This window comes from Schistocerca serialis, chromosome 7 (assembly GCF_023864345.2).
Source record: "Schistocerca serialis cubense isolate TAMUIC-IGC-003099 chromosome 7, iqSchSeri2.2, whole genome shotgun sequence".
In the NCBI taxonomy this organism is placed as follows: Eukaryota; Metazoa; Arthropoda; class Insecta; order Orthoptera; family Acrididae; genus Schistocerca; species Schistocerca serialis.
This window is the reverse complement of record NC_064644.1, coordinates 389092807-389116310: the sequence shown is the minus strand read 5'-3', so window position 1 is coordinate 389116310 and position 23504 is coordinate 389092807. Positions and strand designations below refer to the sequence as shown.

General features: G+C 39.0%; 1 protein-coding gene across 1 annotated transcript in view; it reads left to right on the top strand.

Annotated features, from left to right (window-relative positions):
- The window catches only part of LOC126413118 (uncharacterized), a 95447-nt gene that overhangs the window by 31301 nt on the left and 40642 nt on the right, over positions 1-23504 (top strand). Inside the window, exon 4 of the mRNA XM_050083010.1 lies at positions 7052-7220. Within this exon, the coding sequence (XP_049938967.1) occupies positions 7052-7220 (169 nt within the window). The remainder of the gene's footprint in view (positions 1-7051; positions 7221-23504) is intronic.

The following is a 23504-nucleotide window of genomic DNA, read 5'->3' as shown; positions in this document are numbered from 1 at the left end:
AGAATAATTTAGGTTAAGTAGTGTGTAAGCTTAGGGACTGATGACCTAGCAGTGAAGTCCCATAAGATTTCACACACATTTGAACTGCCCATATTCGTCGTACGTCCCACACTGATTTCCGCGGTTATTTTACGCAGCGTTGCTTGTCTGTTACCACTAACAGTTTTACACAACCGCCGCTGCACTGTGACACTGTGGAGCTCGGAATACTGAATTCCCTAACCATTTCCGAAATGGAATGTCCCATGCGTCTAGTTCCAACTACCATTCCACGTTCAAAGTCTGTTGGTTCCCGTTGTGCTGCCGTAATCACGTCGGAAACCTTTTCACATGAATCACCTTAGTACAAATGACAGCTCCGCAAATGCACCGCCCTTTCTTGCCTTGTGTACACGATACTACCGCCATTCGTATCTGTGCATATCGCCATCCTTCGACTTCCGTGTGAGTCTAAAAATTTCGCTAAATTGTATCATAAAACATGGAAAACAGAACTTATAAACAAACTCTCTTCATTTATCTGTGCTGCAACCCGTATTTTACAATATTCATGAAATTTCATCACATTAGACAGGAAGTCTTTTAGAGTATCTGCCACCATGTTTGGCACTAAGGAGTTACGCTTGTGTTGGTCGCCAAACATTTTCCTTTACTTTTCATTCTCGTGGCTGGTTATGATATCACCAAATCTGTAACATGAAACAAAGTAGAGAAAACTTCATAACAAAGACGCAGAGAAGCTGAGTTAGACGCCTTACTTTGATAGCCAGTATCTTGCATCGATTAACATTATTTTATAACATCAGTGCTCAAACTGGATCATGTCGTATAAATTGTAACGTGGTATGGAGATGGCTTCTGTACTATAAATATTTTCAGCTGTTGTGCTTTTCTTTTGTAATTGAATGTACCAGAATCTTAATATTTAGGGATGTCGATAAGAACTGCATCGTGACAACTGTCACAGAATATATGCCATAAAGTTACTTATGTTTTCTCTTTGGGCCACACACCATTTCAGATAAAGAAGTGGTACCCTACTGAGCTGTTGTAATAAACTTTCCTGCCTCTTTCCCTATTTTATAAATATTACGTTTCATCACTTACTGTCATGTCCGACCCCGGTAGCTGAGTGGTCAGCGTGACAGAATGTCAATCCTAAGGTCCCGGGTTTGATTCCCGGCTAGGTCGGAGATTTTCTCCGCTCAGGGACTGGGTGTTGTGTTGTCCTAATCATCATCATTTCATCCCTATCGACGCGCAGGTCACCGAAGTGGCGTCAAATCGAAAGACCTGCACCAGGCGAACGGTCTACCCGAAGGAAGGCCCTAGTCACCCGACATTTACTTACTGTCGTGCACGATGCTTCTTGATGGTTAGTTGAAACGTTATTTGTGTTATTTTTTAATGTGTGGTGTTGGAAGTTTGTTACTCAAGTTGTACAGAATTTCCCTGAATGTAATTTACTTAAAATGTACCGCAATTGCCAAAATTGTAATGTAGATGCATTTACGGTTCCATACTACAAATTTTTCCACCATCGCTCATTATCCTTGCTAACTGATGTACAGTGTATGAGTTTTAAGATTTCATGTACCTCAGTTACGTGTTGACATGTTACTGACATGTCTGTTGTAATTGGCATTTGGATAACATCTCTAGCGCATTCTAGTGACAAAGATGTTTTCCTTGTAACTTGCTATTGGTCATCAGTCAGTTTGGGCACTGATGTTATGAAGAAGCGGTTACAAATGGCAAGATACAGTGTGACGGCGCAAGACGTGTTAATTAGCTTCATTGTATCTTTCTATTGAACTTTCCTCTAGTTTTTCTTATGTTGAAATTTTGTACCACATATCTGTGGATGATGATACTGAAACGCGTCGTGAGAAGCGAAAAATAAAGGAAACGTTTTGGCGACCGAGACAAGTGTAATTCACTATTCATGAAACTGTTGCAAACTGTTAGTGAATGCTTCTTCTCAAACTTGTCAAAGTATTGTATTGCCCATTTTTGGATATCTATTGAAATCTGACACAACAGTTGTGCAAACAGTCGATGATGGAGTGATAATTGCTTGCCTTACTCTTAAACAGTAAGGGACACTAAGATGAAACGATCCAACGACGACGAGGACAGTACATATGGCCCATAAGCTTGCTCCAGGAAAGGATGGAGAAAAGAATCCATTGTGTGCTTTTCAAAGGACTCATCCTAGAATTTGTCTTAAGTGATTCAAGGAGACCAAACAAAATCTAAACCTGTATTAGGCAGGAAAATGAAACCCAGTTCTCCTGAATACGTCTACAAATCAAGTTGATGCAACATGTCCCTATGCCGATCGTTTCCACAAAATATGGATCTCATAATACGTCTCAATGAAATCTGAAGACCCTGTCCATTTTTTTCTGTTCATCAGTGTTTGTATATCACAAATTGGGATCAAATCTTACTGATACGCCCGCTAAACCCGCTGGGCAGAACAGGTAATTAGGATTGTCGAAAGGGCCAAATAGGTTGTGGTCAGTTCCACCTTCTAATTGTAATTTATTGTAATTTAATAACCTTTACAAACAAAGGGGCACTTAGCCGGACCTTTACCAAATGCAACTTTTTTACGGCTGAAGGCCTCCAAACAAGAAATCTTAACAAATCAACAAGATAAAAATCCAATTAAGATAGCAATAAAATAATTTTAAAAAACAGCAAACATATGCAATACAAATGGCTGAGGACAACAATTAGATTTCAAAATTTTAGAATATATTACCATAGACTCTAAAGGCAGAAGGTCAGAATATTTAACAACAAGAAATCTTAAAAATCAACAAGATTAACATGCAATTAAACAGGCAAATCAAATAAATTAAGAAAGGTATCATGGCTACGTGGAAAGCCCTAAGGCTAAGCTAATGGAAATGTCGTGTGGCTAGGGCCTCCCGTCGGGTAGACCGTTCGCCTGGTGCAGGTCTTTCGATTTGACGCCACTTCGGCGACCTGCGCGTCGATGGGGATGAAATGATGATGATTAGGACAACACAACACCCAGTCCCTGAGCGGAGAAAATCTCCGACCCAGCCGGGAATCGAACCCGGACCCTTAGGATTGACAGTCTATCACGCTGACCACTCAGCTATCGGGGCGGACGGCTAAGCTAATAGAATAGAACACACATATGCAAAGTGCAATACCAATGGCTTAAGGTCACAATTAAGTTTCAAAATTTTAAAATATATTACCATAATCTTTTAAAGGCAGAAGGCCGCAATGTTTAAGCTTGAAAGATAAATTTAAAATTTAATTTAGCAAAATTTTTAAGAAACAAAAATAACCATAAGCCTTAAATTAAAGGTAGCTGACAACAGATAATTAAACACCGTTGGCACTCAGAAGCCTCCAGGGAGATCGGTCTGCCCTCGTTCGCTTAGGTGAGACAGGTGGTGAGCCCAACTACACTTGATCCGTCGGAGCCCAACCAAGGGACAGCCACGGACCGACCGACAAAACGACTTGCCTGACACCAACCGGTACGTGCGAACTTCACGTCCTGGCTCGGTGAGGCACGAGGCTCGTCGCGATCGGACAGTTCCCCACACGGTCCGAAACTGCGCAGGGACCGGCAGCGGACCCAGCCGACCGCGCCGCACGGAGATATCCTCCCTGGTCCGCAACAACAGATCGACTCCTCTCAGAATGCCGACAACAGCTAAGGCAGTCATCAATGGAAATAACATTAACTACACACACAACCCGACAAACACTGCATGAAGACTTGAACGACACCCAACAGTAATTAAACACACACGAAGACAAATTGGGAGTCGATGCGCACACGCACACACACACACACACACACACACACACACACACACAGCCGACTCGTGAACGATCGGCGAGCCAAAACGCGTCTTCGGTTGGACGATCGACCGACGATCCACCAAGATCGTGGGCCGACTCAAGTGATACGTGGCGGCAATGGTCGGGCGAGCCATGTCGAGCAGACCTCACTGCTGCTACAACCCGACTGCACTAGTGCCGCATTGCAACTCCCGACTAGCAGGTCCGGACTGCGCTTCAGACACGTTCCAACTGACTGGCAGACCCGAACTGGCGATCCGAACTGCCATCCGACAGGCAACAACCGGGAAGTAATAGCAGCCGAGCCAAGATACAACGAGAGGGGATATATCGATACGCGCTGCTAGCGCCGCTCACGGTCACGCAAAGCAGCAACTCAGTGAGAGTAGTAATTTAAATTAGCGTAGTGAGGTGGAAGTACGTTAAAAAAAACAGGGTGTAAAATACATGCTGGCGGGAACACGAGCCACGCACGGCTCACTTACCCTAACCATATTTTTCGACAAAATTACTCCTTTTAATCGCAGTTACCCTCTAAGACAAAATAACGACGCCCCATGAATGAATTAACTGAATGGTACGGCAATCGGTAGATGTGATGTGCATGTACAGACCAAAAAGTTATTACAATTTCCTAAAAATGGATGTTTTATTCAAGAGAGAGAGAGAGAACTTCACAAGTTGTTCGGGTCAATAAGGCATTGGCTCACTTCTGACCTTTATGCAGGCGGTTATTCTTCATCGCATTCATTGATAGACTTGTTGGATGTCCTCCTGAGAGATATCGTGCCAAATTCTGTGCAAATAGCGCATTATCTAGTCAATATTCCGATCTGGTGGGAGGGCCCAGCCGATGAAGCTCTAAACGTCCTCAAATGGGGAGATACATGGGGACTTTGCTGGCCAAGGTGGAGTTTTCCTCCAGAAAGACAAACTGTAGAATCTCTTGCCGTGTGTGGGATAGCATTATATTGCTGAGAAGTAAGCTCCGGATGGCTTTCCGTAAAGGGCAACAAAATGTACGTTGTGCTGCAATGGTGTGGTGAATGACATCCAAAGGGGTCCTGCTAAGAAAAGAAATGTCACCCCAGACCATCACTCCTGGTGGTCGGACCGTATGGCGGCGACAGTCAGGTTGGCATCCGACCGAAGTCTGGTGTGTCTCCACACCCGTCTACGCTGGCCATCGGGGCTCATTTCGAAGCAGGACACATCAAGACGACTCCAGTCAATGGAATTCCAAGCAGAAGACATCTCTGGAGACGCCACGGACCTGTCGCCCTCCAAACGTCCCGACAACCAGGAGTGTTGCTCTGGAGTGGCAGTTCATTCCATAGCAGGACCCGTTTTTTTGTTAGCCGGGACACCCTTATAGCACAGCGGTACGTCAACGATATATTGTACGCTCCGTTTTGTTGCCCTTCATATCAAGCCATCCTGGGCTAACATTCAGCAAGATAATGCTGAGTCCTCACACAGCGAGAGTTTCTGTTGCTTATCATCGTGCTTGCCAAAGCATACCTTGGCCAGCAAGGTCTTCCTATCTCTCCCTAATCGAGGACGTTTGGGGCGTTGTGAGCAGGACAGTCCAGACATCTCGGGATTTTGTCGATCTAACGCTACAGTTGGACAGAATTTGGCACTGTATCCCTTAGGAGGACATCCAAATTCTCTATAAATCGGTGCCAAATAACTGCTTACGTAAGGGCCAAAGGTAGACCAACGCGTCTTTGACATGCCCAATTCGTGAAGCTCTTTCTGTTGTTGAATAAAGCATGCAGTCTTTCTGAATTTGTAATCATGTTTTTTCTGTGCATATATATCACATCTACCGATTTCCATTCCCTTCGGATAATTTCTTCGTGATGCGTCGCTTTTTTTTTTTTTTTTTTTTTTTGTAATAGAGTATTTTCGTTTTAATCTCGGAGATAATCACTAATTTTATCCCATTATCTGTCACGACTGCTTTACATTTGTTACGTTTGTTGATGGTTGATATGAACGTTGTGAATCGTCATCATTTTGCTTTCCTCTGATAACACTTTTAAAAATTACTTACCAATTCTTTTGTATCATAAAATCTGTCCCATACACGTGTAAATCATCACTTTCCTCAGTGCCGCTGTTTTTCCCAATTTCAGCAAAAAAATTCTGAAATGTTATGAGAGAGTGGAGGTCCTATGTTGGTTTCTGATAATCTGAATACATCCACCAATAAATAACAGACTGTCCGGAACTAATTCACAACAGTGTCACTCAGACGATCACCAACACAGTAGACCAGTACTACTTCACCATGGAGTATGAAATCCTGAAAAGTGTCGTACAGTGTTAATAAAATCATTTGTAACTGGTTGCAGATGTCATTTTATTTTGGTACTCTCATTTATTATAAGCAAAGATGGACTACGCTAAAAACATCTGCTTTCAAATAAAATCTTTTGTGTTGCTTCATAACACAAATACAAGGATTTACTACGCTCACTGCACGTGGCTGTATTCAGTAAACAAAATGGCTTCATGTGTTCTATGGTATGCCTGGCCTCTTGGCATGACTCTCCATGTTCATATGCGTCCAGATATTTAAACTCTTCATCCAGTTTACGTATCAGGACATTAAATGATTTTTCAGACACACCTTGTACTTTGTAATTCAGAACGTGAGAGAACTGTATGGCACTACTAAAGTGGTTTAGAACCGGGTAGTGATCTCTGATACTATGTTGTAGGGTACGTTAAGCTAAGCATAATGCTCTTCCTGGTGCAAGGATCAGATAATCGGAGGTTGGTGAACCGTTTTATTAAAGTGCATCTGTTCACGGTCAAGTGTATTTGTTATAATTTAATGAAAAAGCCTCACAATTGTGGTATTACCCTTAATATTAATTTTTTCATTTCCCTTAAGTCTGATCTGAACTACCATATGTTTTTAATAAATACCCGAAAATGCTGAAGTGGTCTTCCAAGAGAGGAAGTGGCGAAGCTGAATTTTATTTAGTGTTATTATCTGCGCTTGTGAGGTGGTAAATGGAATGCAAATGTCGAATGGTATGAAATATTTCCGTTTCTTATTTTCTGCTTTACAAAGTACTAGTTTTTTCAAAGAGAAGAAACCAAATTTTTTTACCGTAGAGCTTCCAAGCAGCTGAAGTAGATCAAATGATCTCACACAAGTCGTCATCTATGCTTTCAGGCGCAGCGATGCCCCTTTAGGGAAAGACGACACCCTGCTATTCACAACCGGCTTCTTCTGGTTAAGCGGAACTCTGTTCACGTTCTGGAGCCTGGACACCGGAATGAAGTGCATCGTGACGCCGGAATTCAGCCCCCAGACTGTACTGGACTACATCGAGAGATCCAAGGTTAGACATAAACAGATGAAACAGTCCCAGGTTAAAATACGGTTACTGGCCTGTAATATGTAATAGGACAACAGCCAATGTTCCCTTTCAGTCATTCAATTAATCTAAATAAAATATTACTCGACCTTGTACCACTTTCTTCTTCTTCTTCTTCTTCTTCGCGGATGGATCACTTAGGACCACGCGTAATCAACATTTGTTGGCCTTCTTTTTCGCCCAGTATTCCTTCATAAACAACGAATGGGCTAGCTTTCGTTGCGTAGACCATGTATGTCGGTTAGTTTTTCTCTCTTCTTCCTCAAAACCCTGTGTGTTTGCCTTTTTTCTGATTTCATTTCTATCATGTAGATTTGGGAGACCCTAATTCTCTCAGGTCTTTTTCCGTCTGTTTGTACCAGTTCGGTCTTGTAGTTTTGTTCTTTAAAAATGTATGGATTTTGTGCGTTAACCTGTTTGAGTCCATTCTTTCTAAGTGCCCCGTGAATTGGATTCTTCTCATGCGCATTGTGCCTGTTATTTTGGAGATATTTTTATATATTTCTGCATTGGGTTTTGGATAATGTACCCCATCTTTAGTTCTTGGTCCTAGGATTTTCCTCATTATCTTACGTTCTTTCAGTTCTAATTCCTCTTTTAGTGTTCTGTGTTGAAGGTTTAGTGTCTCAGATGCGTAGAGAGCTTCGGGTCTAATTACTGTTGTGTAGTGTCGTATTTTGCAGTTCCACGAGAGACTCTTTTTGTTGTAAATGTTTTCTGTTAACTGAAACGCCGTCTCCATTTTCTGGACTCTTGATCTGACAGATTTCTTCTCATTACAATTTTCTGCAATCCATTCACCTAAATATTTAAATTCTTTTACTCGAGAGATGTAGTTATTACCAATTTTGAGATCAGAAGGTGCATCTTTGACGTCAGTCATAAATTTTGTTTTTTCAAATGAAGTTTGTAATCCTATTTTAGCTGCCTGTTCTTGTAATAATTCTAGCTGTTTCTGTGCATCGGTACTGTCTTGTGCGATCAGTGTCATGTCATCAGCAAATGCTAAACAGTGTAATTCTATGCCCTTATGTCTTGGTCCCAGTCTGTGTGCTGGTGCACCTGCTTTTCTCCATTCTCTAACAACTTTTTCAAGAGCACAATTGAAGAGCACTGGGGACAGTACATCCCCTTGACGTACTCCTGTGTCTATTTCAAATTCTGTGCTCAATTCTCCCATAAATTTTACTTTGGATTTGGTCTTCGTGAGTGTTTCTTTTATGATGTTTGTTGTCTTTTGATCTAGTCCAAATTCTGCTGATACTTCAAAAAGGGATTCTCAGTCTATACTGTCATATGCTTTTTTAAGGTCGACAAACGTGATGACATAACTTTTGTTTGAAGTACTATATAAATATTTCATTGAGTTTTTCAAGTTAAGGATTTGTTCTACGCAAGATCGACCTTTTCTGAACCCACCTTGGTATTCGCCTAGTTTTGAATCCAGCTGAGGTTCTGCGCGGTTTAGTAGGGCTTTAGACAGAATTTTGTATGTTATTGACAATAAAGAGATTCCACGATAGTTTTTGGGGTCTGTTTTACTTCCTTTTTTGTACAGAGGATCTATGATTGCAGTCTTCCAATCTATGGGGATTTTTTCAGTTTTCCAGATTTCATGTATAATTTCTTTGAGTTTTGCAATAAAATTTTCTCCTGCATTTTTCCATAGTTCTGCGATGATTTGGTCTTCTCCTGATGTTTTGTTATTTTTCAGTGACTGAATTATCTCTTTAATCTCTTGTAAACTTGGTGGCTTTGAGTCTGGGTTTCGTTGTGTACGATGGAACTCAAATTTTTCTGCAGGCTTTTCACAATTCAGTAATTTAGAAAAGTATTTTGCAAGAATTTCACAGTTTTCGGTGTTGGTATGAGCAATTTCCCCACGGTCATTTTTGAACTGGAGTGATGGTGGAGAGTACTATGTTAATTTTTGTTTGAATACTCTGTAGAAATTTCGGGAATTGTTTTTCTTGAAATCATTTTCTACGTCTTGCAATTTTTTGGCTTCGTGTTGTTTACGGACTGTTCGTATTGCTTTTGTGACTGTTTTCCTGGTATCTTTGAGATCTTCCATGGTCTTTTGATTTTTGTTGCACAACCAATTTTGCCACGCCTGTTGTCTTGAGATTTATCAGTTGGTCACACTCATCTGTCCACCATGGGTTTTTACGTGTTCTTGTTTGCAGTGCTACAGTTTCAGCTGCATTTCAAAGTCCTGCTTGCAGTTGTTGCCAATTTTGTGGTTTTAAATTTTGGGTTTCTTTTGTAAATTGTTCATTGCCATTTATCTTTTGTACATTATATTTACGGTGTGGAGATTTCTTAGTGAATTTTCTTTTTCTGGAATGACATCTAGGGAGAATTTTGTTGGGTAATGGTCGGAATCCAGATCTGGTCCATTAAGGACTTTAAGTTTCATGATTTCTACTGTATTTACGCGGGAGATCATTACATGATCCAACTGATATTCACCTAGTAATGGATTAGGTGAGATCCAAGTTTTCGTTTTCGAGGCTCTTTTCTTGAAAAATGTTGATTTGAAAAATAGGTCATGGTTCTTGCAGATTTCAATGAGTCGCATGCCATTCCGGTTGGTCTGTATATGCCCTGACCATTTACCTACCCAATATCGATATTTCTTTTCTTTACCGATTTGTGCATTGAAATCGCCCATAGGGATTTTGACATGGTTATTTGGGATTTTTTGGAGAATATTATCTAATTGGTTCCAGAATTCTTCTACTTCTTCTATTTTGTTTTTGTTAGTGATGTTAGTTGGTGCATGTCCGTTAATTAGGGTGTATATCTTATTAGCTGATTTTATTGTCATCGTGGAGAGCCGACCCGAGTAAGATTTGAAAGTTGCGACTGAATCAAGTATTGATGTATCTACTATAAATCCAGTTCCAAATTGTGGACAATTTGCCATGGCTCGTTTTCCAGGTTTTCCTTTGTATATCCTGTATCCTTCCGAATCAAAAGGATTTTCATCTGTATATCGTGATTCCTGAAATGCAATAATTTTGATTTTACGTTCTCTGGATTTGTCCAGGATGTTTTTTAGTTTTCACATTTTTAAGAGAGAATTTACGTTAAATGTCATTAGCCAAATTCTAGATTTTGGTTTGATTTTGTTATTACGTGGTTTTGAGGTACTCCGATTTACCTCCATGCACACTTCTGTGGTCTCCCCAGAATCCGAATAGACCACTTGCGGTTTTTCAACCGTGGGATTTGACCCACTGGGGTAATTTGTCTTTGAAGGTGCTGTATCCATGTTGATTTAATTGGACTGGGTTTGTGACTGAAATTGAGATTGTACCACTTTATATTTTAAGTCCTCCAACAGATTTAACAGTAGTCTTGTTATCTTCAGACAGAAACCGTTTCTACAGGAAACGTCTAGAGATTCACACTATGGAGCAAAACGGGAATATTTGAAACATGTTATCAAGGCTTGAACAAAACACATTACTTGAAGAAAAGTGAAGTATCCTGAAGAGGAGGAGGAAACTAAATTAAACTTCACGGGTTGAGGTATGTGAAGTCAGTGATTACAAAACTGAATTAATAGCACTGCGTGGAGCAGGGAGCGAAAAGTGCTAGGCCACAAAATATAAAATTCATTCACAGATTGGATTTGCTTCGCGGAGGTATAACCTTTAAACAAGTTCATGAAACGTACTCGACGTTGCGAATGTGAACAACCATCAGCTGTATAGTGGAACGACGACAACGAAAGTTACTGCCGGACCGGAACTCGAACCGGCATTTCCCGGTTATCGCTAGCGGTCATCTTATCATATGGCTATCCGAGCACGATTCCCTGCCGAATTCAGACTTCCATATGTCGTCAACCATGTGTTTTCTCCTGCGGCCCTGTTCTATATCGTTCATACCGATCGGTGCAAAAGGCTCGTCTCCGTAGTGACGTCATTTTCGGTTCTTTATCCGAATTTCCTATTCAGTAAGCTTCTGAGACCTGTTACTGAACGGTCCTGCCGCCGACAACTATACCGAGAGGTTTTGGATTTCGGTATGACCCTGTCGTTCAGTTAGCTGTGGTTTATTTACACCCATAATTTGTTATTTTAAACATATTGTGCGGTTTTGGCTTTGGATTTAGTGACTGTGTTACTAAAGATTCACCAAAGGATGCGCCAAGTTCGAAAGTGAGTTCGTAATGGACTATTTCCTTTGTTAGAAACATGGTTAGGCTAGGTTGTTACTGTGAATGATTATAACATAAAAAAAGTTTTCGGTCACTATTCTCTCAAAATATCTGTTATTTTTATGCAATTAAGAGTTTAATGATCATTAACTATCGAGACATCGGCTCTGCTTACATATATTACATGAGTGTTAGCTGAAATTACTGGTGACTTCGCGTGCTCTTTTCCGTAAATGGTTTACCTATTAATTATCGAAACGCGTTAAAACTTTTAAGTAACAGTACAAAGGAATTTTGTGAAGTCATGCATTTACGGCTTCCTCCCGCATCATTCGGCAACGAAGTCAGCCTGCGTCCCACCGAATGGAATTACATAACATAAACGTTGTAGTAGTGAAGAGACAAAATGAGTAATATATGAATGATTGAATATTAATACTGTAACTAGTTTAATTTTGGCCACGATACAGTTAAGATGTATGTTTTGCATTACTGAAAGTTTCCTAACGCGTGGTATTACAGTGTAATCTGTGATGACAAATAAACCAACTGGGAAGGAAAATAAGGCGACGAACGGCCGTGGCAAAGGGCAAATGGGAAAATATATTTCTTTCCTCTTCGTGTTTGCAACACATTCTGAGACTTCGTTACTCGTCAAAGTTAAACATTTTTCTGAATTATTCGATGTAATTTACACGTAATAACGCGCTTACTCAGGAACGAGTATCTCCGATTTCGCGACTTCCATGTGTTTAAGAAACAAAAGATTAAATTATTGTGCGTGAAACAACTGACAATGACATTTATACTACTTCTTGTCACACATAAATCACTATTTTTTTCGGAATACTTAGCGGTTTCAGAGAGTGTGGTCAGATAGAAATCTAAGAGCACAACGTAAAGTACTGCGAATGATACTAGTAAATCGTCTTTATACTCTAGCTTGTCACAGGTATTTATCTGCGATCGAATCCTTAACAAAAGTAGACAGAGATGAAAGGTTCCCGCCACAATATTTTCAGACTATATGACCATATATGAAACATTTTGATTCATCAGATGCATGTTATAAACTACAACGAACTTCTATAGCTGCAGTCGCCACACGCTCTCGAAAAGTCGATTTTTTGTTTTGATTTTGTTTTTTGAACGAAATCGTTGATGTATCATATAGGGAAGTAGGTTACTTCATCATTTGGATCTCTAGGGGTGAGCTGCAACCACATTCTATGCATTTTCTTATTCTTTGACACCCTCTTAAATAATTTGCTAGATTCGTGGAGATGTGTTCCGTCCATGCAACTAATTGAAGGCAGTTTATTCCTATTCGCATTTCGCTTCTTTTATTTATGAAGCATCATCATGAATAAAGGATGCGAAACGCATATGGGAATAAACAAACTGTCTTCAATTAGCTGCATAGACGGAACGGACCTCCATGAATTTTGAAGTAACTAAGGAACGATGGAAAACAGAAAAAAGTGACGAATTTTTTGGGTGTTCTTATAGGTGACTTTGTTCAATGTGGTACTACACTCCATTCCTGACTCATATGCTGCAACGTAAAATCCAAAACAAGACGTCGATGTAAATGAGAATAAAACAACATAATGTGACATTTATGATAGTTTCCAAAACACAGTCAATACTTTATCGTTATCATGCATTCATGGAAGCCCGTGGTCAGCGAAATTTGAACAGTATTACGTACTCTAATCACACTTTCCGGTTCTGTGAAGAAAGGGGCTGCAGCGCGCATGCGCGGGTCTGAGGCAGATTGCTTTCCATTGGTTGGCGCGAGGACAACTGACAATAGCTTTTCAGTTCGCTAGGACCGTTCGGCATTGCTTTCGAAATGCTTACTGAATAATGTTGGGGCTCTGTTTCGAATTTTTTTGCCGATCTGTTCGGTACACGAGCAAACCGAACCGATCGGCAAAATGGCGGAAAGATACAGAGTAGGGCCCCTGTACTCGTAGATCCATTATGTATAATCCCATTAAGGGGAGAGGTTCATGCATGTCTGAAGGGACATTTCATTGTAATTCGGAGCAACATACGCTCTGAAATATCGTATCTAAACAAGTTAATTAAATCTCAACAAATGAACTTCAAACAATTTAGAATCAAATGTTGATCGTGTTAGGACAGCAACCAGCCACAAATTTACTTTGAGTTCCTTTATTCAAAGGAAACCGTTACCGGTTTCGAATCATTGCGATTCATCATCAGATGGTTTACACGCTTTCTTTCTACATTTGGTGTGTTTTTTACAGATTAATTGTCCTAAAATATAAATAAAACACAATTACAAACACGCCACACACAGATGGTTGCGTTGCAGATTTTCGTTGTATGTGACTTACGTGAAACGTCGGTTTCGAGTGATTGTTTCTATAACGTTCATCCAATCGACGTAAATGCATTCCCACTGCATCCTCGTTGTTGCACACGTAATAGTTGTCACTGTACACTTTAGATTTGTCGCTGAGTTCATTCCAACCACGCACAACATGTTTTGGTACATACAAAGAGCTTACAAACATATGGGTGTCACAGATATTATGATATATCGTAACATTTGACGATGATGTCCTATGTTTGGAAAGGACCATATATTCTTTTACAAAACTGTAATGTCTTTTACATTAGTGTAGAGAGATTGAAAGTTTTATATATATATATATATATATATATATATATATCTGTTATTGCTAATTTAATTATAAAGTTTTTTATATATATTTAGAGCTGTATAGGTAAAATAGTACATTATTTTATTACATTTGGCAGTATGAGAATTATAGTAACATATAAATTTTCTACTTGATCTGCAGATAGGTGTATTAATATTATTTGCTTTGGAGGCTGGAAAGTAATTTTTGGAAATTTTTCAGGAAAGGGGCGTTAGCCAACTCTGTTTGTTCGTTAAGGATATAGTCTGGGGTGCTGTTTTTGTGTGTGTGTATTTCTAATTCTTCTAATATATTCATAGTGGCCCCTTTTTCTGTTAGATGTAAAATCTTTAAGTTGTCCTCAATGTTACCCACTGAATGGTTTTCTTCAGCAATATGGGCTGCAAATGCTGATTTGTTCAAGTTACCAAGTCTTAGGGCGTCAATATGTTCTTTATACCTAATTTCAAAACTTCTGCCTGTCTGTCCAATGTAGAATTTTGGGCATGTATCACACTTAAGTTTGTATATTCCTGATTTACGGTAGGGACTCTTGGAGGTGTTTACATCATGTATCACTTTTTGTTGTAATTTATTTTTTGTGGAAAAGCTGATTCTGATATTTTTCTTCTTTTTAAATAAGTTTGCTATTTGGTACGAAAGTGGGCCTATGTATGGGAGAGTAGCATATTTAGGTTTGGCTTCAGTGGCACACTGATTTGGCTTGAAGTGACTGCTATGAAGTGGATCCACTTTCCTGAAAAATTTCCAAAAATTACTTTCCAGCCTCCAAAGCAAATAATATTAATACACCTATCTGCAGATCAAGTAGAAAATTTATATGTTACTATAATTCTCATACTGCCAAATGTAATAAAATAATGTACTATTTTACCTATACAGCTCTAAATATATATAAAAAACTTTATAATTAAATTAGCAATAACAGATATATATATATATATATATATATATATATATATATATATATATAAAACTTTCAATCTCTCTACACTAATGTAAAAGACATTACAGTTTTGTAAAAGAATATATGGTCCTTTCCAAACATAGGACATCATCGTCAAATGTTACGATATATCATAATATCTGTGACACCCATATGTTTGTAAGCTCTTTGTATGTACCAAAACATGTTGTGCGTGGTTGGAATGAACTCAGCGACAAATCTAAAGTGTACAGTGACAACTATTACGTGTGCAACAACGAGGATGCAGTGGGAATGCATTTACATCGATTGGATGAACGTTATAGAAACAATCACTCGAAACCGACGTTTCACGTAAGTCACATACAACGAAAATCTGCAACGCAACCATCTGTGTGTGGCGTGTTTGTAATTGTGTTTTATTTATATTTTAGGACAATTAATCTGTAAAAAACACACCAAATGTAGAAAGAAAGCGTGTAAACCATCTGATGATGAATCGCAATGATTCGAAACCGGTAACGGTTTCCTTTGAATAAAGGAACTCAAAGTAAATTTGTGGCTGGTTGCTGTCCTAACACGATCAACATTTGTCTTCAAAAACAGCCACGGTCTCCAACATGTCATCATATGACAAAATTGCAATTTAGAATCAGTATTCAATATGAGCATAAAGAACAGCTGCGAAGGTGTCATGATTGTGAGCTAGCTGTAAATGTAGAAAAATGTGAGTTAATGTGGATGAGTAGGCAACCAGCACACAACACAAAATTGTTTAATGATATGGAAGTGTCCTGGCAGTAAGCATTTCGGGAGGTGCATGCAGTTGATGGTAACAGTGTGCAGCAGGTCGTGCACGTGCAACGCAAACGAGTTCGTGTTTCTTGAGTGTGCAGCAAGCTGCGAGCTACATTTTTTGAAGAAATTATCACAGCCTGTAAGAAACTCCAGTAATTTAGCACTCTTGTCACCCTCACTATAAAAACAGGTCGACTGGAAGGAGATATTGAATGAAATAGCAATGAAGCTTAATACTGACGACATGTAAATAGTATTGTGTCATCCTGTTCTGACAAAATTAATTCAGAAATATGTCTCGCAAATTTCTTGCCACTGGTGAAGTTAGATGCAATCGTTTGACTTGCGTAATGCTGTTCTCGTTTAAAATAAAATTTTAAAAAGCAAAAAGTTGTTGAACTTTTACTTACATTAAGATGCCCGCCCAGTTGGCCATGCGGTCTAACGCACAGCTTTCCGGGCGGGAAGGAGCTCCTGGTCGCCAGCACGAATCCGCCCGGCGGATTTGTGTCGAGGTCCGGTGAACCGGCCAGTCTGTAGATGGTTTTTAGGCGGTTTTCCATCTGCCTCGGCGAATGCGGACTGGTTCCCCTTATTCCGCCTCATTTACACTATGTCGGCGATTGCTGCGCAAACAAGTTCTCCACGTACGCGTACACCACCATTACTCTACCACGCAAACATAGGGGTTACACTCGTCTGGTGTGAGACGTTCCCTGGGGGGCCCACCGGGGGCCGAACCGCACAGTAACCCTGGGTGGGGCGGCGGAGGGGTGAAGTGGACTGCGGGTCGTTTTTAGGTCCCCGGTTAACATACAATACAATACAATACATCAAGATAACTGCAAGTTTTTCCTCTGGTGATATAGTAGAATTGTAATTGGTGCAGGATTTGTGTGCATAGATCGTTCTCAAAACGTAAACAAATGTAGACATGGACATTCTAGTGCATTCATGGAACTTATCAGGAACTTATCGGAGACTTTCACACAATGTAGTAAACGCTCGAAACGATTCTCTCTGTTTCATTAGAATACGTGAACCTTTCCTTACAGTGAAAAAAATCGATTTTCACAAATGTATTCTCTTCCTGTACAAAATCGGACAACAATGCATTCGACTATAATGTTTGCCTGCACGTATAAGAACTACCACTCAACGTTGTTGTTGTGATTTTAAAGAACGATTTGGTAAAAAATATTTGGTGCCTCACTGTGTAGCGTGATAATAAAATATCGTTCCATTTACGACTATAATCATAAAGTTCCTTCAATTTCTGTTGTGGTTTGGCAAAATAAGCAAAACTTAACATGACATCTAAATAAAGACCCTCTATGCGTTTTCAAAAAGTCGCCACTTGTGACACTACTGAAAAAAGAAAGCTTAAAAAGTCAGGTGAAAATAAATCTTCTGTTACAATTCCTTGGGAATCCTGTAACCCATTGCACCATTAACGATGAACAGCTGGGACTGAAATTTACCAAAGGATTTTGTTTCTAGACTTCATTATTTCTGACACATGAAAAAGTACAGCGAACAGTGCATCATCTTTCCATTCCTGTCCCTTTACAGTGTGAGAGAGTGAAACTTCTTACCAGAAACATCTTTTAAGTTATCAGTGATACTGATGTTGACGAATGGTTGGCAAAATTCTGCAAGTCGTGAATGTGTTCAACGAAAAGAGTTTTATTGGGTCAATTCTATTTGGCAGCAAAAATGCAACACTGTCCTATTAGGAAAAACATATCTAAAGCCTCTTTACTGTGGATAACAAGGTTACAAAAGCGTGATATTCATTACTTTATGAACCGCTTGAGACTACTCGTTAAGGTTGAAATAGGTTATAAATATGTGTAATATATCTTCAGCACTTTAAAAGATGTATGGTGAAGAAGTTCACCACTCCCCTTTGAAGAGAGATAGAAAAAAAACTATATTACACTATCTGCTGCTGTGAATTATTTTCGTATTTTCAGATGGAGAACAGGGAGAAAATTATTTTGGTAAATTTCCATTCCAGAGGCTTACTATTAAAAATATGATGGCTTACACGATTCTACCAAAACTGCAACAGAATAGGCGATTTAATTTGTCTGCATTTCTTACCATTTCTAATTTTAAGAAGCTTAATATACTCTGAATAACGGCTACATTTATCTTGTTGGCTGGTTTAATTGTGCTTCTTTTGCCAAAACGCAGTATAAATTCAGAAACTCACCTAGCAAAAGTTAGAATCTTGAAGCAGAGTGTCTTATTAAACGACCAAAAAGCGACCATAGAGCTCAATACCTTACAGGAAACCTCGTTGGGTTGGTTTTCTTAACATAAGACAAAATATTTCACGTTTATTTTTATGTTAGCATATTCTCTTTTCGCTAGCTACCAGTGACTTTTTAAAAATTACGGTACTGGATAAAAAAAAAAGCTGTATATCCGGCTATATTGACATACATGTGATCAGAAGTGACTGTGCTACATAAATTCCATTTTCTTGAGATTGGAGACAGATAGGGACCTCCTCACAAGTCTAACGGAAAATTCAATATCTTCGCTGAATTTCATTTGCAGCAACGTATGGTGTAACATGCACCAAATGCAAAATCACAGCGACTCGTACTTTTCATTGCAAACTTTTTCGAGTTTCACGCAGCTTCTTACTTAAATGCGAATGTCACAATAATACTGCAGTGCTGTTAGCAGTGCTACAATGGGTGACGTCACGGCATGTGTTTCTTGAAGTTCCAACACACTAAAGCTAACAGGGAAAAAATTCTACATAAAATTACAAACTTAACTAGGAAAGAATAACTAACCAAAACGATTCAGTGAAAATGGCCTGTAAATTTACGCACGCAGACTGACTAAAAAAATTTCGGACAGTAATGATATACCCACGAACTCGTAACTCTGTACTGTAAGAATGAAAATGTCTGACAAAGAAAAGAGATCTGAATTGAACTTTACCTGAAATGATACTGATAATAGTTTTGAAAGACAATGCTTAACTGTAAATGATCTTATTGTCCTGACTGCGATGTCAAATTGGCCCTAAATTTTTTTCGTAACTTAAACTTGTGGCTACCGAAACTCGGTACTGCTCAGAAGTGTTGAATATTAACATGCATCACAGCAGCAAACCACCTAAAGAAAAGGAAAGCCTTGCCCATGTGTAAAGCAAGGAAAAGCAACTATCATAAGCACATCATGCTTAGTTCTGTGTTCCGCTGAGCGCAATTTTGAAGAGGAGACGGCGGAAGAAGTTGAACTTACTGAATGATGTAGTAGAGATTACTATTCAAAAACTATATTGTGAAACTCTCATCCCTTAACAATTACAACAATCTATACAAAGTTAGCTTCTTATAATATATAACTCTGTCGTGTAATTAGTTAATGAGATGGTAAGAGAGTAGTAAATCTACAACTATGAGTGCAAGCCACCTGAGCAGATAATTTACTCCTTTAATCTCGTCTCAACAGTCAAACTAACTCACCCGAACCAATCATCAAAAACCCTGCTAAAACATGTCCTTTGCAACCGCATCACAAATCATGCACAATCAAGCAATTCAGCGACAATATTACCAGAATACCTTCACACTTCTGCTGCGTTTGCATCGCTGTGGTCTGCTACTTATTTTCAGGCCGCTCAGCATCATGACCAACACCTGACTGTCTGACTTACTTCTCACTGAATGCTACGTTGGAAACCCCCCCCCCCCCTCCTCCCCGTTTTGCCAGCAATAATTTACAAGGATGTTTCTTGCTAATAGCAAGGATTGTAGAACAAATTCCCACTCAGAAATTCACAGAAAAGATACAAAAAATAAAATTTACGGCGAAATTCTGAACAAAGGTATGAGTAGATTGCCTGACTGTACACTATCTTCTTCAGATAGCTGTGAAAATTGCTTCGACTTGTAAGAAAAAATTACGTTTCAAATACATAATGCAGTACTAATAAAATTAGGCTTTTGATTGCGTGAGTTATATAAATACTTTTCAAATACAGTGATGACTGGGTGTTGTGTGCTGTCCTTAGGTTAGTTAGGTTTAAGTAGTTCTACGTTCTAGATGTTAAGTCCCATAGTGCTCAGAGCCATTTTTCAAATACATAATACAGTAGTAATAAAATTAGACTTTTGATTACGTGAGTTATATAAATACATAAGGTATGGCGTAACCAGTAAATATTTGAGTAATGCAAAAGACATGGCATTGCATGAAAGATATTCAGCAAGTGAAATTAAAGGAGCCCACTCTGCTCAGGGAGGAAAGTAAAAGTGTAGCGCACAGTTGTCACAGCATTACACATGCAGATTCTAAAAGTTTACAATCAAGAATGAGAACTATATCAAGTGATGAAACAGTACACATGCAGGAACTAGAGGACAGAATCAGGAAGGCAGTTACATGATATCTCCTCCACTGAAAAACCATGTAGCATCTTCTTCGAAACAGTGGCAACTGCCGCATACATAGAAGAAGTAACATTGTTGCAGGAAACACATCACGTATTTGTAATAGGTGTAGACTGAGCAAGACAGGTGGAATGTGTTCGTTAGCGACATCCCAGAAATCCATTAGTCGCAGTAGTGGCGCATATGCTGATGGCTCGTTGTTCCACCATACCAGTATTTCAGTTTGTATTGCCTTGAATATCCATGTGGTCTTCAGTCCTGAGACTGGTTTGATGCATCTCGCCATGCTACTCTATCCGGTGCAAGCTTCTTCATCTCCAAGTACATGCTGCAAACTACATCCTTCTGAATCTGCTCAGTGTATTCATCTCTTGGTCTCCCTCTACGATTTTTACCCTCCACACTGCCCTCCAATACTAAATTGGTGATCCCTTGATGCCTCAGAACATGTCCTACCAACCGATCCCTTCTTCTAGTCAAGTTGTGCCACAAACTCCTCTTCTCCCCAATTTTATTCAATACCTCCTCATTAGTTATGTGATCTACCCATCTAATCTTCAGCATTCTTCTGTAGCACCACATTTCGAAAGCTTCTCTTCTTGTTCAAACTATTTATCGTCCACGTTTCACTTCCATACAAGGCTACACTCCATACAAATACTTTCAGAAACGACTTCCTGACACTTAAATCTATACTCAATATTAACAAATTCCTTTCCTTCAGAAACGCTTTCCTTGCCATTGCCAGTCTGCATTTTATATCCTCTCTACTTCGACTATCATCAGTTATTTTGCTCCCCAAATAGCAAAACTCCTTTACTACTTTAAGTGTCTCATTTCCTAATCTAATTCCCTCAGCATCACCCGACTTAATTAGACTACATTCCATTATCCTCGTTTTGCTTTTGTTGATGTTCATCTTACATCCTCCTTTCAAGACACTGTCCATTCCGTTCAACTGCTCTTCCAAGTCCTTTGCTGTCTCTGACAGAATTACAATGTCATCGGCGAACCTCAACGTTTTTATTTCTTCTCCATGGACTTTAATACCTACTCCGAATTTTTCTTTTGTTTCTTTCACTGCTTGCTCAATATACAGATTGAATAACATCGGGGAGACGCTACAACCCTGTCTCACTCCCTTCCCAACCACTGCTTCCCTCTCATGCTCCTCGACTCTTATAACTGCCATTTGGTTTCTGTACAAATTGTAAATAGCCTTTCGTTCTCTGTATTTTACCCGTGCCACCTTTAGAATTTGAAAGAGAGTATTCCAGTCAACATTGTCAAAAGCTTTCTCTAAGTCTACAAATGCTAGGAACGTAGGTTTGCCTTTCCTTAATCTTTTTTCTAAGGTGAGTCGTAAGGTCAGTATTGCCTCACGTGTTCCATTATTTCTACGGAATCGAAACTGATCTTCCCCGAGGTCCGCTTCCACCAGTTTTTCCATTCGTTTGTAAAGAATTCGCGTTAGTATTTTGCAGCTGTGACTTATTAAACTGATAGTTCGGTAATTTTCACATCTGCCAACACCTGCTTTCTTTGGAATTGGAATTATTATATTATTTTTGAAGTCTGACGGTATTTCGCCGGTCTCTTACATCTTGCTCACCAGATGGTAGAGTTTTGTCAGGACTGGCTCTCCCATGGCTGTCAGTAGTTCTAATGGAATATTGTCACTCCTGGGGCCTTGTTTCGACTCAGGTTTTTGAGTGCATATTAGCATATTGCGTGTCTATCTCTTCCAGAACAGTTGTGCGTGTGCTTTGGTGATAATGATTATCTCCCTGGCAAGTTGAGCAAAGCTAAAATGAAACATAACAGAACACACATTACAATTTATAGTAGCATAAGCCAATTAAGATGAAAGAAAATGTTTGGAAAATGAGAAATGACATGTACGATGACGTATGGTGTTCCTAACAAGACACAATTTTCTCGCACAAACTTAGTACAAATACAAAAGTTTAACACAATAATTAACGATAAGGTACTGATGTAGAACTGTACATGTAGTGTAATCATGACAGTAGAATTGAGCAAAAATGATATCCCTAACAGTCGTAAAAGGCAAATATTTCAATATTACAAAAAAGGGACAAAAGAAAATATGCATAGCAATAAATACCAAAATGTTACATGTTAATGATTAATGGCAAGAAAGAACGAAACAGAAATATTATTCCTGTTCACACGTCTAAGATATTTCAGTATTTTACCCAGTTACACACAGGACACATATCACTACTAATCCATTACAGACACATACTAGGACATGGAACAAATAAACTACAAACACATGTGGGGTCAGGGAACAACCATGGCTAAACTAAAGAATAAGTTATTGAATGCATTCAGAGTATTAGCTACAAGAAAAATTCTGTTATATAGTTTTTAGTCACCAATCAGAGAGAGAATTATAGTTCGTATTTTTAGAGATACTTTCAAAATGCTTCCGCCCTGTTTCGTCATCTGACTGCACTCTAATCTGCAATGAATCATCAAAACCAGCATCGAATTTGTTTTTCCTCTTAAAGGCAATCAAGTACTGTAGAAAACAATGTACAAGAAAGATTTGCTTTCAACTTAGTGCAATTATTTTGTACTAATTTCGCAAGGTCCTTATTGATGACTTCCTCAACAATCTTAATTTGGTACGTTGTATTAACGATAATACATCACTTTTCAACTGCATCATTATGCTTTTTGGAACTGAAATGCATTTTGGCTGATTCATAAAACGTTTTGAAATTGGTGAATGGTACTGTCATATACAGTCAAAAAAGTCCAAAAAAACTTAGAAAGTGTATCTTTAACTGCTGTACAGTAAACCGATCACGATGAGCGACAGACAGTGCAATCACAGTGTTCTCTATGTGTGATGTTAGCCATTCATCAAATTAAAATTTTTCTATGAAACCAATAGAATCCAATTCTTGTGGAAACTGTCACTCTCTTTCTTTTCTTTCAGTGTAATATATGCCACCACAAACACAGACCAGGAGACTACTATCTTTTTGATCACAGTACTAGAATCCACCTGAGGTACTAGCTATGTCTTTAATTGTGTACCCAATCAGTATAATTACTGGGATTTTAACAGAGATATTTGGGTTTAACTCATCAATCTTTTGTGATATTTCATCGTAGGTGATACGGTTTCAGACACCCTCACTTTTATTTTGGTTTTTTTCCGTTTATGAGGTACAAAAACTTACGAATATCTGTAATTTGTTC